At 56.8% G+C, this 18,619-nt stretch overlaps 1 protein-coding gene across 1 annotated transcript in view; it reads left to right on the top strand.

Annotated features, from left to right (window-relative positions):
• The window catches only part of GSG1L (GSG1 like), a 198,399-nt gene extending 179,780 nt beyond the window's left edge, over positions 1–18,619 (top strand). Inside the window, exons 6-7 of the mRNA XM_012759022.3 lie at positions 5,773–5,843; positions 17,450–18,619. Coding sequence (XP_012614476.2) covers positions 5,773–5,843; positions 17,450–17,547 — 169 coding nt within the window. The 3' untranslated portion in view covers positions 17,548–18,619. The remainder of the gene's footprint in view (positions 1–5,772; positions 5,844–17,449) is intronic.

Raw genomic sequence — 18,619 nt, 5'->3', positions numbered from 1 at the left:
GATCTGCCCCACAGAGCTGCACAGATACTTTGAATCAGGGATTTTTTTCCTGCTGGAGAGCCAGGTGGTAACATTTACCCGCCTGCTGTTAAACTCTGGGCAAGTTACACGTTCACCTTAGCCGCAGTTTTCTCGTCTGTAAAATGGGGATGATGCTGTTAGTGTCTGAGCAGGCACCACAGTTCCGGTCACCTGTCCCTGCGGCTTGTGCACTATCTGGGCATCGCTGCATCAGTTCACTTGTGGCTTCTGCTCTGACACTCCTTGTCCCCGATTTGGGAGACTGTCTCTTCTCGGGCAGAAAAGGCTTAGCTGTGAACTCCGGTGGGATCTGTCTCTCCTGAACCCAGGGATTTTGGGTGCTCTGAAGGCTTTTGCTCTGCTCCTTCCAGAGTGTCCCTTTCTTGAGGCAATGGCAGCGACAGCTCGGGACGATGGACGAAAGGGGCGTGTGCTTGGCGACGGGGCTCTGGGTGACGTGCTAACAAACGCACCTTCCACCGCTTCAACTGGGAGGTGGGGCTGAGGGTGGAGTCGCACAGCCACGGGACCACAAGGGCCCCGCCGGTGAGGATGGTGACGACGGAAATAGTAATGACATGACGACCATCAAAGTAAGTGCCACGCAGTGTTCTAAGTACCACCCTAGATAGACTGAGCTTTGCATTTATTAGTTCACGAATTCCTTACAACAACCTTAAGAGTAGGTGTATTATGTGCCCATTTAGCAGATGAGGAAATCAAGGCTTGTCCAGACACAAATAGCTGGTGAGTAGTGGAGCCACCACCCCACCCCCTAGGGGGAATGACCCACCCAGGGTGCTCGGGTCCCATCTGCTGCTGGCTCTGAGTGCTGTTTCACTCCAGGCATCTCCCTTAACCCTTCAAGGCACTTACTTAGATTTGTGGGTAATACCATATACCACCATTTTCTTAACAAAAGCAAATCTGTCTTTAGAGAACGCATAATACTTCCTGCAGGAAATTACCATTCAAATCAAACGGAATCATGCCTAGTGCCATTTGTGGTTGTTCTTTTCTTAACAGTGAGCTCAGCATCCCTGCTGGCCCTGGGCTGCTCTTAGCTTCAGACTGTTTTACCTCCTCCCCTCCCCCTCCTCCCCTCCCCCTCCTCCCCTCCCCCTCCTCCCCTCCCCTCCCCCTCCTCCCCTCCCCTCCTCCCTCCCCTCCCCCTCCTCCCCTCCCCTCCTCCTTCCCTCCCCTCCCCCTCCTCCCCTCCCCTTCCCCTCCCTCCCTCCCTCCCTTCCTCCCTTCCTTCCCATTACTTGAGATACTCTATGCTAAGCACTGTGCTAGACCCTGAGGCTACAAGCACAGAATGAGATAAACTCCACCCTCCTCTCTGAACTGAAACTGTATCAGGGAAGACGGACTAGTGAAGGAGTTTAGAAATAGTGGTAGTTGACATGCCCTGAGCCCTTCCTCTGTGCCAGGCCCTGGGCTCTAGTCCTTACAACCAGGCGGGCACTGGTGGCGGCTGTTACTGTCATGACTGTGGCCGCCACTGTTATGCCCATTGCACACATAGGAAAACTGAGACCCAGAGCGGCCAGAAGGGTTGCACAGGGCCGTGCTGCCTGCCGCCAGCAGAGCTGAGCTCAACCCCGATTTCTCCCCACTCAGGGCCCAAGGTCTCACGGTGCCCGAAGCCCCCCTATCCTCTGCGTGTTTCCTGCCGGGACTCGGCCCCTGAGGAAGCTGCGGAGGGGTCGTCAGTCCTGGCCCGGAACCACTGCCCAGCCCTAGCTGTGCCCACGTGGCTGCCAAGATGCCGCAGATTCTGCAGGCCCGGTGCGGTCCCTGGCGGGTCTGGCGGAGAGGGCCATGCGTGAGGAAACCAGCTCTGCCCGCGCTGGCGACACAGCCTCGTAGACGGGCAGACCCGGGCTCGGAGCTCGGCTCCCCTCCGAGAAGGAAGCAGGTGGTGCACGGTCTTCGGGAGGTGGCCCAGGCGTCCTCTCCCCGAGGAAGCCCCTGCTGGACCCTACACTGGTGGTCCTCAGCCCTGGCTGCACATCGAAACCCCCTGGTCATTAAAACCTCCCGGTGACATCGATGGGCGGCAGAGCTGAGAGCCACCGGGCTTGGCCACACACCTCCCCGAGCCGAGTCCTGCCCACCACCTGCTGTCGCGCACGATCGTCTGCGCGCTCCACGGCCATCTGTTTACTCGTCTGCGGCTGCTCTCGCACGGCAGGGCGGGGCTGAGTAGTTGCGCGAGAGACCACGTGACTCGCAAAGCCTCAAACACTTACTATACGGGGACCTTTATGGAGATTCGCCAGCCCTGGACTAGGCAGTTACGCATCTTGCCAACCCGCTTAACATCCTTCCAGCCTGACACTGAGCGTGTGGCCGTGATAATTGGTGTAAAACAAGCAGGAGCTCCTGGGGCGGGGGCCTCACTGGGTCGCCCCTGTGGCCCCCAAGCCCAGCACAAGGCCTGGAGCACAAGATGCCCACTAGTGGCAGGTGTTACTCGATACGGAGCTGTTGCCCTGGGTCTGGGCAGCGAGGTTTGGGGGAGCAGGGACGGAAGGTACCGTGCCAGGCCGGGCTGGTTCTCTCCTTAGACACCAGCTCTATTGCTCCCCGGGTCCCACTTCCCAGGGCTGAGGCTCCCAGCATGAGGCCTGCAGCAAGGTGAACCTCAAGGAACCAGGAGAAGAGAGAGCCTGGGGTGGATCGAGGAATTGGTTCCAAGCTAAGGCTGTGGGAAGCCGCCACTAACCTGGCAGGACTGGCATCTGTTGGCCCACAGGTGCTGGGTGTGGCCAGGCTGGTGTGCTCTGGGATCAGGATGGGGCTCAGTTCCCTGGCCTGGCCTCCCATCCCATGTTTGAGTCCAGTTACCGCTTAATGACTGGTGATCCTCCAGTCTTGAATGCCTCTGGTGACGGGGAACTCACCACATGCACCATTATTTGAAAGAGTGAAAAAATGAGAAAACACACAAATGTCTATCAATAGAGTATCGAGGCCAGGCACGGTGGCTCAAGCCTGTAATCCCAGCACTTTGAGAGGCTGAGGTGTGAAGATCGCTTGAGGCAAGACCAAGGAGTTCAAGACCAGCCTGAGCAACATAGCAAGAACCTGTCTCTACCAAAAAAGTTTTAAAAATTAGCTGGGTGTAGTGGTGTGCACCTATAGTCCCAACTACTCAGAAGGCTGAGGCAGGAGGATCGCTTTAGCCCAGAAGTGTGGGGTTGCAGTGAGCTACAACAATGCCAGTGCACTCTAGACTGGGCAACAGAGCAAGACCCTAGCTACAAAAAAATAAAATAAAAATAGAGGTCAGGTGTGGTGGCTCACACCTGTAATCCTAGCACTCTGGGAGGCCGAGGCAGGTGGATCGCTCAATGTAAGGAGTTCAAAACAAGCCTGAGCAAGAGTGAGACCCCGTCTCTACTAAAAATAGAAAGAAAATGATTGGCCAACTAAAAATATATAGAAAAAATAAGCCAGGCATGGTGGCGCATGCCTGTAGCCCCAGCTTGTTGGGAGGCTGAGGCAGAAGGATTGCTTGAGCCCAGGAGTTTGAGGTTGCTGTGAGCTAGGCTGATGTCACAGCACTCTAGCCCAGGCAACAGAGTGAGACTCTGTCTCATAAATAAATAAATAAATAGATAGATAGATAAAAGTAAAAGTAGAAAATTGACTATTAATTTTTCCTTCATATAACTATAAGAAAAAAAATGCCTGAGATCTAGGTGCCGCATGGGAAAATTTCTGGGTAAGTAAAAAAATAATCAGGTTATAAGACAGTATTCATTTGAGTCTATTTATGGTTATATATATATATATATATGTATATATATATATATATATATCAGTTACATGGATATATATATCAGTTCTGAAAATACAGACACCAAACTGCTAACAGTGGTGATCCCACTACACGGAGACGTGATTATAGGGGGACTTCTCCTCTCTCTGTGGCAGTGGAATTTCTTTTGTTTGTTTTTGGAACAAGCTTGTGTTATCAGGAAAATAAATAAGATGTTTCTATTAAAAGACAAAGAAAACAAAATATTCTCCCTTATATTGAACTAAAATGTGGCTTCCTATAGCATCAACACACGTGCCTTTGTTTTGGCGTCTGCAGCCACCCAGGCCACGGGAGATATTTGTGGACAGAAACTGTGTTCAGGGTTTGCTCCCTGGGAAGCACGGGCCTGGCCCCCGGGGACAGACGGCGTGGACAGTCCCCGTGTGGTGTGGCTCACAGCCTGCCTTTCTCTAACCCCGTGTGAGCGTGTGTCCCCTGCTAGGCTGGCAGCTGTCTGAGGGCAGAGACTATGCAGTGGACATTTGTGTCGTCCACACAGCATCTGGTGCCGGCCACGCAGAGCAAGTCCACGGGACGTTCCGGGTGGACGAGCGAATGGACGAATGGGCAATCTTAGGGGACCAAGATTACCCATGTACGAGTGGCTGTCTCCCTTCTGCGGAGGACTCTGTGGCATTGCTTGCCATCCTCCCCACGTCTCTGCTCCAGCCCAGGCTCCTGGACATGCAGCGAGGAGCAAGAGGTGTCGGGAAGAACCAGAGAACAGAGATGGAGCATTTGCTCTGGGAAGGATGGGGACATCCTCTCATGAGAGGAAAGAGGATAGCGGCGAGAAGACAGGGAGGGCCTTGCGGGGAGCGTTGGGAGTGAGAGGTTTCAGGACAGGTGCAAGGCAAGCGAAAGGCAGAGAGGGCAGTGGAGGAAAGATGCCGGGGTGTGTGATTGGGGGACCGTCCAGGATCTTTAGGAGATGCAAAAATGATTGGAGTTGTTTTTAGTTCAGGGACTGGGCACTGTTCCTGTACACGTGATGCCCGTTGGGACTGGGCCATGTGGAGCTCTGGAATTTATTTGGGCTACAGTCAAATGACACGTGCAGTGAGGGAACACGGCCCCACATGTTCTCCGGCCCAGCCGTCAGTGGGATTCGAGTGAGGACATACCTTTGGAGCCGAGTCAGAGAGTGTGTGGTGGCCTCCACTGTCCAGGTCCCTGTGACCCTCTGCTCTGTGCCACACCTGCTGCCACCCCGCAGAGCCTGCTCCCTCTGGGACCGCAGCGATCTTGAGATGCCAGAGAGGAGGGAACCCACACCTAAGAAGCTCTCACGGCGGTTGGTGGGAAGGAGCACTGTGCCAGAAGTTGGAAGACCAGGGCTGTGTTTGCATGCAGAATTATCTCTAGGAAGTGTTTTGATTTAGCTAAGACTTGTTATACGGCTCAGAAAAGACCCTTGCCTCTCAAATCGGAAAATAGAATTAAGCAAAAAGAAGGCTCCAGATTTAATACCCCGTAGTTTCAGTTTATGGGGATAATCACCACTAACCTCTTGGTATCTGTTCTGCCAAATAATGTCTGTGCATATCAACGCATAACTTCTAAAACAAATCAAACTGGACACATCTTTTGTAGTATACCATTTGCACATAACTGATGTTTATCTCTTTGCGAGAACAATGGGTTTGCGTCCCTATTCTTCCTCTAGTTCATTAGCTGCGTGGCACCAGTCCGTCACATCAACTCCAAACGCCTCAGTTTCTCCATCAACAGAATGGGAATAATGATGCTCAGCTCACAGGGTTGTGTGCCCTTTGAGAGCCCACGGGGCGGCAGGTGGAAAGTTACTTTGCAAGATGTTCCCTCAAGGGGAGGGACTGCCTGTTTTCGGTCCGGGGCCTCTGCCCGGCTCAGCCTGCTCTTCTCTCACACATCTTTTGTTTTCGTTTTTCCCTCTGCAGGATCGAGAAGGGGGATGGGAGCGAGGAGGAGGACTTTCGCTTGGACTGCCGCCACGAGAGATACCCCACCCGTAAGTGGCCTCGCTTGCATTCGCCTGCCGCTGCAGTTTCATGGGCCGTCGCAGGAGAGAGAAAGCCTGGGATGAGCTAGGCCAGGCCACCAGCGTCCCTGCATTCTCCCCAGACACCCAGCGCACATGCGGAAACTGAGGCTGGTGTCTCAGCCTGGCAAGTCCCCCGCAAGCAGCAGCCGCTGCCCTTCCGGCGGGCGTGGGCTGCTGAGAGGAGGCAGGACGGAGGTGCCCAGAGGCAGGCGGGCAGGGAAACCGCAGCGCAGGGGTCAACCTGAGGGAGAACAGGCCGGAGTAGAAGTAGCTGAGTCAGGGAGGTGACAGCGGGCGAGAGACGTTTGCGCCGCAGGTGCTCTTGGTAGCTCAGGATGCGGTGACTTCATACACCTCACGGTGAGACGCAATCTAGGGCGTACATTAGGAAAACAGATGTCAGGACCAGAAGGCCAAGGGGATGTCAAAGGAGAGAAAGGGCCTTGCTCAAGACAGAAAAGGGAATAACCAACATAAGATTAGAGTTACAATGGTCAAATCTCGGCTGAGCCTGCTGAAGGCCCCCACGTGCCTCCCTGCCCACCCCACCCTGTCCTAAGGGCTTCTCATGCCCGATCTCACACTCTTGCCGACCCCCAACCCCTTCGGCCGGCATTGCTACCCACATTTTGCAGATGAGGGAACTAAGGCTCAGAGAGGTGAGGTAACTTGCCCAAGGTCACACAGCTTGGTTAGTCAGTGGCAGAGGAGTTACAGCAGACACTGTCAACGCCCTGGGTCTCAGGTCTTTTAGGAAGCTCCAGTACTTCCATCTGTGTCTGCATCTCTGTGCCTGCAGGCTTCCCCACCTCCACCCCCAGAAGGCTGGGAGTGTCAGGGCAGTTGGCGTATAGACGCCCGGAGTGGGATCCCCGGGCGTGTGTTCTGCGCTCTCCCTGCAGCGCGGACAGTCAGTGGTCATCAGGGTGGCGGCCCCCTTCCCTTCCCCCTGCCCCCTTTCCTCTCTGCCCCCTTTCCACGCCTCCCTACCCGTCACCCGCACTCAGGTTCTTATCTCAGAGTTTGCTCCTGGGGAATGCAAACTAAGGCAGAAGAGATTTAGACGCAGGGCTGTCTGCCTCCTGACCCTGCGATCCTTGTAACTGAACGAGAAATGGCCCTGCGGGGAGGCCCGGCTGCAGCAGAGGAGAGGCTCTGGCCTTCACTGTGGGGAGGAGGCCCCTGAGGGAGGTGTCGGCCTAGGGAGGTGGCCAACGTGCCAGTCACCTGCTTGAGGAACAGGGTGGTCCTGAAGTGTTAGCGTGGGGGGCTTCCTGGAAGGAGGGGTCAGGACCAATGGGGTGGAGGTGGCCGGGGCACTCCTGCGTTGGGGGTGCCAGAGGGGAGGATCCGTCGGGGAGGACCCGTCGGGGAGGGGCTCAGGAGCACACAGCAGGGACGGATCTGGGGGCCCTGGCACGGCCCAGACCCCGTCAGCTCCTGCTCGGCCTGAGCCTCCTGGGCTCCCCGCACAGCAGCGGGCCCCTGCCCTGGCCCCCGGCTCATCTCCTGAGCAGCATTTGCCCATGAAGGAGCTACCCGTGCGTTCACCAGGCCTGCGGCCCGTGGGTAACCAGCTGCCACTCCCTCGGCAAGGACTTGTGGGCCACCTGCCGGGTGCCAGGCTGTGCCCGGTGCTGGGGAGGCGGCAGGAGGCCAGTCCCGGGGAGAGGGAGTCGTTTGATCCGTGAACTCGTAACGCGCACGACCACGTCCTGTACAGACAAGTGCCAGGGGAGGGACGTGTGGTGGTAAGAAGGAAGCAGGAGACTCTGTCCTTCAGAGCCAACTGTCAGAGGGGCCTCTGGGCTGGGACCTGCAAGAAAAGTCAGCCAATGAAAGAGCTCTCCCGGCAGAGGGACCCGCAGGCGCAAAGGCCAGAGCCAGGGGGAACGTAGCAGCTTGCTGTGCAATGGGGAGAAGGGCCAACTCTGCAGGGGTGCCGGGGTGGGAGCAGGTGGGAGACACGCCCAAGTCCCACCGCCTTTCTCTCCCCCCCATTTATTATCTCTATTTATTATTTATCTTTATCATGTATCTATCATCTACTTATCTCTCTATCATCTCTCTATCTCTATTATCTCATCATCTCTCCATCATCTCGCTCCTTCATCTCTCTCTCATCTCCCTCTCCCCATTTCCCTGTCTCTCTGTGCACGCGTCTCTGCAGTGTGGGAGGGGTTGGAGGGAAGCAGACGAGTGGCCGCTAGAGCACTCAGCGTGCAGCGTAGGCACAAGGCATCTGCTGTGGCCGTCATCCCTGGGAAAGGCCGTGGTGGCCTGACTTGTGGAAGTGGAGACACAAGTGGGTGGATTCCAGAACTCTCTGCTGGCAGAATTTCCAGAGTGTCCTAGTTTGGGTAGGAAACCCCTGAGACAAGGACACGACAGCAAGTACTTTATTTCGGTGATCTCAGGAAACCCAGGCAGGAGTGGAGAGGGGAGACTACGAAGGAAGGTGGCCAGGGACAGGCACCGGGCCCAGCCGCTGGGGACCTCGGGCAGCCAGTCAGGGCATGCGCATCCGCGTCACCCCCCAGGCAGGACGGCGACTCTCCTGGGTCACTGTGTGAGGGCTGCCGAGGGTGGGGTGCGGTGCACGAATTCTCCGGCACTTCCAGCTCAGGATGTGGGCAGAGGGCTTGGGCCGGGTGGGGAGGCCCTCCTCACCAGTGGGCCCCGGCACTGGGGCGGGGGGCAGGTTGGGGGATCAGAGTGGGGGAGGGGAGCAACCTGGGATGTGCACGGAATTGCTGCCGGGACGGTCAAGGGCGTGGAGTCCCTGACGGGAAGGGCCGGGGGAGGGGCAGTCTGGGAGGCCAGTGATGCTTTGGGTGTGCAGAGTGTGAGGGGCTGGCGGGGCGTCCAGGAGGCGCTGGCTCGATGGAGGGAGCTTAGACGGGCGGCAGTACGGGATGGCTGGGGCCGAGGGCCTGCTGAGACCCTCTGGGGAGCGTGCGGGGTGGGGAGAGGCAGCCAAGACGAGGTCCTGACCCCCAGGCCGGCGGGGAGGGGGCTGCAGAAAGCTGTTGGCTGCCCCGGGAGGTTTTCCAAATCCTGGCTTCTCGGGGAGGAAAACCCTCAGATCCCATGGCCCCTGCGCCGGGCATGCCCTTGATCGGGGACTGGAGCATGAGCAGGGATGGCCGTCTTCCCCCGGGCCACAGGGGTGCCGGGGACATGCATGTCAAACAGCGTGGAATGGGCCTGGACGCTGGCATCAGAGAGACGGTCACCTCCGTGGTCCTAAACGGCGGCTTCGTCTGTCCCCCACATCGCTATAGAGGAGGCTTCTCTGGGTCGGGCAACGCGGACACCGATAAGGGATGTCGCTGGGCCCTGGCGAGTTCCCGTCCGGGGAGTGAGACGGACCCAAGCCACCGTGCGGCCGGGGCTGTGGCGCGGCCAGGCAGGCCCCAAGGCGGCAGAGGCTCCTCACCCAGCTCGGGGGCGTGGGGGTCAGGAGACGGAGGGAGGGGTGGGAGGGGCTGCTGAGCCAGGGGCGCCCCAACTTCGTAGGGCCTCTACAGCTACGGCGACGATGCCTCGTCTTGGCTATGACAATGGCCAACAAGAAGAGCTCAGTGCCCCCGATCCGATCATGATCTCTCACCCTTGTGTGTGTTCCCGGGACTTTACGCTCACTCGTGTCATTCTAAATACAGCCCCGTTTTACAGAAGCGGAAACTGAGGCCCAGGAGGTTAAAACTGTGGCGTACCCAGCATCACACAGCCAGGAAGTGCCGGAGCTGGGGTTTGAACCAGCCTGTGTGACTCCACGGCCCACTGTCAGTGGCCGCACTTGCTGGGCGCACCCGCCCTGCCGGGCCTGGGCAGGGCACCAAGGGTGTGTGCGGCCCCGTCCTCGCGGAGCTCGTGGTCCAGATAAGCAGCCGATCAGACCGACTGTGGAAAGGGCGCTGTCTCCAGAATCCGGCCTCTTAGCTGCTAGTGGGTTTTCAGCCAAGAAAATATTGTGGAAATGCCTGGATGAGTTTTGCGATATTTGTGCAGGGAGCAGCTGCTCAGCTCCTGCCACGGGCTGAGTCGCCGGCAGGAGGACGGGGGAGGAGGGTGTCAGGGAGCCCGCGAGATCGAGCATGACTGTGTGCAGGTCTGTGCTCGGCACTTGGCTGCCTTCTCCCTGGACGGCCGGCCCAGCCCCAGGGAAGAGGGATTATTCCTCCTCTTATGCAGATGGAGACACTGAGGCGCTGAAAGGCAAGTTGACCTTGCTGAGGTCTCTGGTCCACGTGGCCATCAAACTCAGCCTGGCGTCTGGATCTTTCTCTTTCCCTGGGGACGCTCCTGCTCAGGTCCCCCGGGCCCCCGACCTCACTCCTGCCCCTCTCCCCTCTCCCAGCCTGCCCCAGCCCACCCGGCTTCCTCTTTCTTGAACATGCAAAACTCAGTCCTTTGCAGGGCCTTTGCACTTGCTGTTCTCTCTGCCTGAATGCTCTCCCTCCAAATCTGTGCATGGCTGGCTGTCTCATCTTGATGCCTCAGCTGAAAGGCCACCTCCTCCGAGAAGCTCTCCCTGATCTGCACCAGCGTCCCAGTCATCCTCATATCTCCACATACTCTCTTCTTCACAAAATTCATCCCTCTCTGAAATGATCTTTTTATATTGATGTGCTTGGTGTGTGTTTTATTTGTCTCTCTCCGCTAAGTGGCATGAGAACAGGGGCACCTTGTCTGTTTTGTTCATGTCTGTATCCCAAGAGCCTAAAATAGTGTTTGCACATAGTAGGTGCTCAATTGCCAGCTCTAAACCTCCAAGTTTCTCCCCCCACCTCCCATCTGAGAAACCACTTTCGTATACACAGTTACATAAACTTTTGGTTGTCCTAACTGCCCCCGAAGTTGCTATTTTTGGGGGGCTACTATGTTATGGATTCTGTCACAGTTTTTTTTTTCCTGAGGAAAGAGTTTGCTTTTAAAGCCTGCCTTTGGGGCTTTGCGGTGCCACCAGCCAGCTCGGGAGCACATCAGACGTGACATTTGATGGCGGCGACACTGCCATATGGTCCAGGTGTCTGCATCCTCCTTTCGGGGGCGACTGAGGTTTGCAGCTGATTGCAGCTGTCAAGTTCAATGCCCAAGACGAGCTTTTGATTTTGCCAGGTGTGTCTGGAAGGCTCTGGGCTCAGCGAGAGGCTGTCACTCGCCGGGCACAGAGGTGGCTTCTGGGAGCTCCGTCTAGATGGATCTCTGCAGACGCTGTCCCCAGAATAGCAGAGGGAATTTCAAGGAAGACTTTTTCTGGGCTCAGAGCAACTTGGCATTTTTATTAGATCAAAATCAAATCCAATATAGTACTGCTTGAGTTGCTTCTTTTATTAAAATGGAAACAGACAATATTTCTGAAATAAATACCAATGCGGGCCCCACCCTCAGAGTTTCCGGCTCAGGAGCTCTGCAGTGGGACCTCAGGATCCTGCATTTCTAGCAAGTTCCCGGAGTTGCTGGGAGCATTCTTCAGCCCTTGGCCGGTGCTTGTCCCTCTAAAGCTGCTGCCAGGAGCGAGTCTGCATTTTGTCGCTCGCTTGGGCTGTTCAGCAACTTCCAGATGGGAATTGCTGCCTCTAGGGCCAGTCCCCCTCCAATCCATCTTCCCGAGACGTAAACTTGACTGTGTCTTCCGGGGCCCCTCCCAGCCCCAAAGCCTCCTGGGAAGGCAGCCCTGGTGTGCGGGGCGCTGTGCCAGCCCCTCTCCCCTATTCCCATGGAGGCGTCTCCCCATCCTCTCCCCATCCTCTTCCCTCCGTGACTCTGACCTCTCTGAGCCTTTCTTCGCTTTGCTAATTGTTTATTTCCAGTCTCTCCCCACTAGACTGGAAATGTGACAAGGACAGGCGCCTTGCAGCTGCATCCCCTGTGCCCAGCACATAGGACGTCTCCGGTACATTTCTGGTGAATGACTTAGCTCACTCAGTCCTTGGGTAGTATTTCCATTTCACAGGGGAAGATTCCAGGTTCTGAGAAACAAAGTAATTCATCCTGGTTCACAAAGCTATGTCACTTCTTCTATGTGCCCATTTTTTTCCCACAGTGGTGGTAACCCGATCATGCCTGACCCTAAGAATCACTTGCACAGATGTTTGTTTGTTTTTTGTTTTGTTTTGTTTATTGGGACAGAGTGTCACTCTGTCACCCTGGCTATAGTGCAGTGGTGTCATCGTAGCTCACCAAAGCCTCAAACTCCTGGGCTCAAGCAATCCTCCTTTCTCAGCCTCCCAAATAGCTGGGACTAGATGTGCACACCATGACACCTGGCTAATTTTTCTTTCTTTCTTTTTTGAGAAAGAGTCTCACTCTGTTGCCCAGGCTAGAGTGCCATGGCATCAGCCTAGCTCACAGCAACCTCAAACTCCTGGGCTCAAGCAATCCTCCTGCCTCAGCCTCCTAAGTAGCTTGGACTACAGGCACGCGCCACCATGCTTGGGTAATTTTTTCTATACATATTTTTAGTTGTCCGGCTAATTTCTTTCTATTTTTTTTAGTAGAGATGGGCTCTCACTCTTGCTCAGGCTGGTCTTGAACTCCTGAGCTCAAACGATCCTCCTGCCTCGGCCTCCCAGAGCGCTAGGATTACAGGCGTGAGTCACTACACCCGGCTACTGGGACAGGTGTTAAAACACAGATTTCCCTGCAGAGCCAAATTCCTGGGGCAGGTCAAGAGTCTGTGTCACACAGCCTGGTGATAAGGCGGAAACCCCTGAGGTACAGGAGTTCAGGGGGCTGCTGGGCCTTGCCCACCTTGCACCCACCAACATTGGTGCCTGCGACCCTCCACTGTTTCCCTTCCGGCCCCATGTGCCCTGTTCTCTTGCCACTCTGCTGCTTGCCTGCTAGGATTGTCACACCTGCCGAAGACCCTCGTTCACCCGCCAGGAACCTAGTTCCCACCCTGCTCCTCCTGCCTGGCGTGACCTGCCCCCTTGCTCCACTGGGCGGAAAACGAGCCCCACCAGTGGGCCTGGGCACTGTCACCAGTGCTTTCACAGTGTTGCTCACGTGTCTGGGAATGGCACCCAGCCTTCTCCCCAGCCCTGGCAGAGGTGGTGCCTTCCTCTCTGCATCCCACTGTCCTGGTGCTCCATGGACAGTGTGTTGCGGTGGTTACGAGCTCAGTCTTTGCAATGAGGGTTCCTGGACTCAAATCCCAGTGGTGAGGCCCTGGACACATGGCTTAAATTAGCTGAGCCTCAGTTTCCTCATCTGTAAGATGGGACGGTAATGGTACCTAACTCATATTTTCGAGGACATTTTGGACAACAGAAGAGGGATGATGGTGTCACTAGCTGACAGGTCTCCAAAGCCAGATACCTTGTGCCAGCCTTGATTCATTCTCCATCACTCTCCACATCTCATCTCTTTCTGGAGGGCAGAAGTCAAGGTTGGGCAGCCGGACAGTGGGCTCTTTTCAGCACCTTGGACAGCAGGCGAGCAAGTTCCTGGAAGGAACTTCCTTGTAAAGGAACTCAGCTCTTCTTTGAGATGGGGTTAGGAACGCCAGTACCCACACCTGCCCACCCTCACTACACCAGCTTCAGAGCGATCTTGGCCAAGTCAGTTTTCCTCTAAGTGCCTCGGTTTCTCCATCTGCACATTCATGCTGGCATTGACATTCTTGGTCTCGAAGGGCCCTTCCCACCCAATGAATCCATTTGGGAGCAGTAGATGTGATTTGATTCAATCCAGTAGAACTGGGAGCTGGTCCCTGGGATGTTGGTGGCTTGGAGGGGATTTGAGAGAGCGATCTCCCTCTGAGGGATTGTGAAGTCGGGACTGGAGGGGATCAGATGTTAAGTGGGTTCATGTTTTGATATCTGGATTCAAAAGGGAAGAGAAATCACATCTTTCAAGAACCTCCTATAGGTCAAATACTCTGCCAACCCTGAGGGGTTTCCCAGTGAATTTAAAACAAAGTATCTGCTACCAACCCTCTGAGAGGGACCCTGGACAAACTTGTGCCCACCCCTGGGCCCGTTTCCCCACCTGCGAAGAGCGGCTGTTGAACCCCACCCCTCCTAGTGCCGGCGCCTCGTGTCTCCACACCCAGCAGTATCTGAGGCAGATGATGAAGGGCTTCTGTGCGGGGCCTCCTGGGCCCACTGTCTCTTTTGTGTCTTACATGCACTTGCGGGCTCAGAAGGGTCTGAAGTTGCTTGTCGAAAGCCACACAGCTTAAACAAAATCCACACAGCTTATAAGCGGCGGAGCCTGGATTTGAACCTTTGGCTGTTAGACCCAAGCACAGTCCCCCCCGAGCTTGCACCCAAGGAGGAGAGGCTGAGTGAAGAGCTTCTCTATGGCGTGCAGGCTCAGAGCACGGAGGGCGGCTGGGGCTCGTGCCCTAGGCTCAGGAGTCACTCCTTCTCCTCTTCCATAGTTTCATCATTTCTTTTAAAAAAATGAAATAAAAAAAAGTCAGCTCAGGACTTGCTCTGGGTGCGCCTGGGGGCGGAGGGCTCCAGGATGAAGCAGACCGGGTCCCCACTTGCATAGATGTCCCCCACCCCCAGGACAGTTGGGGAGAGCCACAGTGAGCCGGCTGTGGCAGCACAGTGACGAGCACAGGGAGAGGGTGTGTGCAGTGGCCGAAGGGCACAGAGGAGGAGCGAGGGCTCTGCCTATAGGGCCATGTTCTGCTTCCCAGGGGAGGGCAGGGAAGGGCACTCCCAGCCCAGGGCCCAGCATGCGCAAAGCCGTGTGACAGAGTCATGGAACAAAGACGCAGATTGGGAAACAGGCAGAGATCACGAAACGACCTCCCGTGGGCTGAGACCACCCTGAGCGATACTACGTGGCCCGTAGACGGTTCAAAATATTTTAAAAACCCTAATGGTCATAATTTTAAAGGCAGAAATTTTGATTTTGAAATCTAGATTTTCGGTTTCTTGGAATGTTTGGAAGCTCCGAGCCCACATTCCCTGGGGTGTCCACTGTGGGAGCTTGGAGACAGCTGGGTCTGGCCCACCCCACCCGCCTGCATCCTCCGCTGGCCCCATGGGACATTCTGGGTTGGGATTCCCAATCTACCACCAGGCCTTTTTCTCTGCTTGGTGACTGGCCCCAAAGTAAAAGGCCCTGGAGAGAAAGAAAGTGAGTGGGGGGTCCTCGTGGGCCAAGGGGTGCTCCTCAGGCATGGTGAGGAACCCCCTTCCCACACACTCTGTAATGTTCCAGGCCCCAAGCCCCTCCTGGAAGGCCAGAGAAGGGGACAAGGGACCCAGTCCTCAGTGACTGGCCTTCCAGATCCAGGGGACAGAGAAGCTGATTTTAACTCGAGGAAGAGCAGGGATGGTGGCCTTTCTTTGTCCTTAAAAAATGCACGATTCACTTACTGTTCTCCGTGGTCCTGCCTGTTGGCCACCGTGACAGCAGCTACAGTCACTTCTAAATGCTCACTTAGAAAAACAATCAAACCTTTCTATGTGCCAAATATTTACTTCTAGATTAAAAAAAAAAAACAAAAAATCACCAAACACCTTTATGTTGGCAGCAAGCACTTCCAAAACAATGCGACTGTTTCCTAGACTGAGGCCAAAACAAATGGTTTTTTTTTTTCCTAAGGCCAAATTATTCCAGAATGTTTGCAAAAATATTTCCTGCCGCTTTAACAAATACGGTAAAATTTGCAAAGCACAAACATCAAAGAATATGAAAAACAGAAGGAGAAAAAAAGCAAAAAAAAAAAAAAAAAAGTCCCCTCCCAGCACTGGCACAATCATCTTCTTCTTTGCTGCTTTCCTGCCAATTTTGTTATTAGGAAGAATCTCCCAACTGTCAGAGCTGCTTTAGAGATGAAGAAAGAGCAATGAGTGAGCTCTCTGTCATTATGAGTGTGCAAGCAAGAGCCTGGCTTCCCTGGGAATTCCCACCTCAGTGGGTTTTCTACAAAGAATCAGCGTGACCCTAAACTATGGCCAGGTTTGTCTGAGCATCCATTAGAGCTCAGAGTAGGAAAATAACATGACATGGAACAAATTTGTTTTTTAAATTTTTTATTTTTTGAGACAGGGTCTCGCTCTGTCACCCAGGCTAGAGTGCCATGGCATCATCATAGCTCATTGCAACCTCCAACTCCTGGGCTCAAGCGATCCTCCTGCCTCAGCCTCCAGAGTAGCTGGGACTACAGGCTCGCGCCACCACGCCCGGCACAAATTTCTTTTAATGCTGAAGTTTGGAGTCAGGAAGAAAAGGCTTCCATCCAGCCCCACCGGGGCTGCGAATTCTAAGGCAGCTGCTCATCCTCGGGGGCCGCAGCTCCCTGGTCTGTGAACTGGGCGGCGCCTGCCTGGCGGGCTGGCAGCCAGGTGGGGGACTCCCGGGGGCGTGGCTCCGTGTGCGCTCATAACCTGGTTTCCTTCAGCCCCCGGCCCCACCATCGTCTCCCTCAGCTTCTGTGTTCCCCTCCACCTCCTGGAGCAGCCACCCTGGGGGCAGTCCTTGCTGTCCTGGGCTCGGGGTCCCACGGGGGCAAAGCTGGCAGGTGTGCCACTCGGGGCTTTGCCACTCAGGAGACCCCCAAGTGCCAGGGAGAGGACCTGGGGGGCTTCCTGGAGCAGGCGGACCTCCAGCTGGGCCTTGAGTGTTTCCTTCGGCAGTAGGTACCAGGGCGTTCTAGGCGGGCCACGGTGTGACATGGGACTGCTGCTGGCGTGCTAGGAAGACTCTGCAGAGACAGGAGAGGGAGGACGGGAGTGGGCTTCCGAGAACCAGAGAACCAGGACACTGCAAGAGGGTGGGAGCAGCGGGCGGGGGGAGCTCCCAGCTCTCCCGTGCCTGGTGCCAAGAGCAGCGGGCAGGAGCTGGGGACGCAGGGCCCGTTGCCGGCTCTCCAGGAGTTGCTCCTAGTGAGCCTTGGGCTAGGCCAGGGAGGCCTCTGCTCTCCCTCTCCTCCTACGCCCACCGCGGCCCCTGAACACAGACGGACACACAGGGCGCCTCGGGGCCTGCCGGCTGGGGGATGGTTCCAGGATGTGGCTGGGTGCTGGGCGGGTCATGGGCTGGGGCTTAGCCGGGGGTCGGGGAGTGGGGGGGGTGGCAGAGGGACTGGGCAGGGGGAAGTGGGCGGGCGGTGGGCAGGAGGGGTGGCTCAGCGCGGGTGGGTGGAGGTGGGCGGGCGGGTGCACGGTGGCAGGTCATGCTGGGCTGTTGGGTGGGTGCGAGGGTGAGCTGGGGTCAGGAGGCAGAGTGTGGGTGCAGTGGGCGGGCATGGGGACGTTTGGGGAGAGGTGGCGGGTGGGTGTGTTACCCGGTGGAACAGGATGGATGGGCTGGCGGCGGGTGTGCCGTGGGCGCGGGCAGGGTGTGAGCAGAGTGGCGTCCACACTGGCGGGTGGAGAGTGGGCGGCAGCAGACGCTGGCAGAGGCAGGGTGTCCGGGAGGCTTGGTGGGCAGGGGGTGGGGCAGGAGGAGGGCTGGCTGTGCGGGTGGGTTGCCAGGGAGGACAGGTGGCGGGGTGGTGCATGGGGGCGGGTGAGGGCAGTGCAGGTGGGCTGGGGCAGTTGGGGTGTGGGTGGAGGAAGGTGGCTTTCGGCACTGACCACCTCGTCTCTTGGCAGGACACCAGCCACACATGGGGGACTCCTGGCCCCGGAGCTCGGCACAGGAGGGACCGGAGCTGAACCGCCAGTGCTGGGTGCTCGGGCACTGGGTGTGACCAGGATCCCAGCCCAGTCTCTGGAGCTCAGGCCGTCGCCGGCACCGCCCCCTGCCGCAAGACCACCGGTCTGGTACCCCTGCAACCCTGGCCTATGGGCTGTGAACTCGGCCAGCCTGCTAGGGAGACGCCAGGCATGTCCTGCCCTCTGCTGCCCGGGTCCCAGGGCCCTGGGCGGGAGCCGGCGGGCCTGGGGGAAGGCACAGGGCTGCACAGAGCGACTCTGGGACAGCAGCCGCTGATCCCTGCACCGTCACCGGGCGGCTGTGACGCCAGGAAATACACGGACGCTGGCCATGGAACGCCTGGCACCCGCAAGCCACCAGGACCCTGTGGGGGTGCCCAGAGGGGCAGAGCCAGGGGGGCAGGGAGTGGGCCTCCTGAGGGGGGATGGCGGCGCTGGCACCGAGGGCTCACGCAGCAGGCACACGGCAGGGGCTCAATAAATGCTTGCTGAACCTGTCTCCTTGCGGTGTGTGGAGGCCAGTTGCTGTCTGGGCCGGCTGCCCCCTCATCGCCCCCCCCACTGCTGCCCCGGGGCTCTCGGTGACACCCCGGAGCGTGCTGAGGCCAGGGCCAGCCATGGGAGCCGAGGCTGGGGACCGATGGACACAGGCTGGCGGGCTGCTGCGGGTCCCAGAGGGTGTGTGAGGCAGGGCCAGGCAGGCAGGAAGCGCGGGGAGGGCGAGAGATGGGCCCAAACTCAGGCCCTAAGCTGGGAGCAGGGAGAAGCCGCGTTGATCCCGAGAGCTTAGCAACGTCACACCACCCCGACCCCTGTTGGGACCCTTCACTCCGTGTCTAGGGCCACCTTTACATAAAATCCCAGGGCTGACATGCCTGGGAAACGGAGTCCGATTGTAAAGGTGAGGGAGCTTAGGGTTGCACAGATGAAGTAACTTGCCTAAGATTGTAGGGCTAGTGAATGGCAGAGCTGGGGTTGAACTGGGAGCCTGACTCCAAGTTCAGGCATCTCCCAGGAGGCCTTATCCCTTTCTGGAAGGATTTCTAGAGCTTTTCCCCAAGTAGAACTCATTCTTTTATTCCATCCCTCCATCATTCATTCATTACT

The sequence above is a fragment of the Microcebus murinus genome, chromosome 19 (genome assembly GCF_040939455.1).
Source record: "Microcebus murinus isolate Inina chromosome 19, M.murinus_Inina_mat1.0, whole genome shotgun sequence".
Taxonomy (NCBI): domain Eukaryota; kingdom Metazoa; phylum Chordata; class Mammalia; order Primates; family Cheirogaleidae; genus Microcebus; species Microcebus murinus.
Note: the sequence above shows the minus strand (reverse complement) of the source record. Positions and strands in the feature narration are given on the sequence as shown.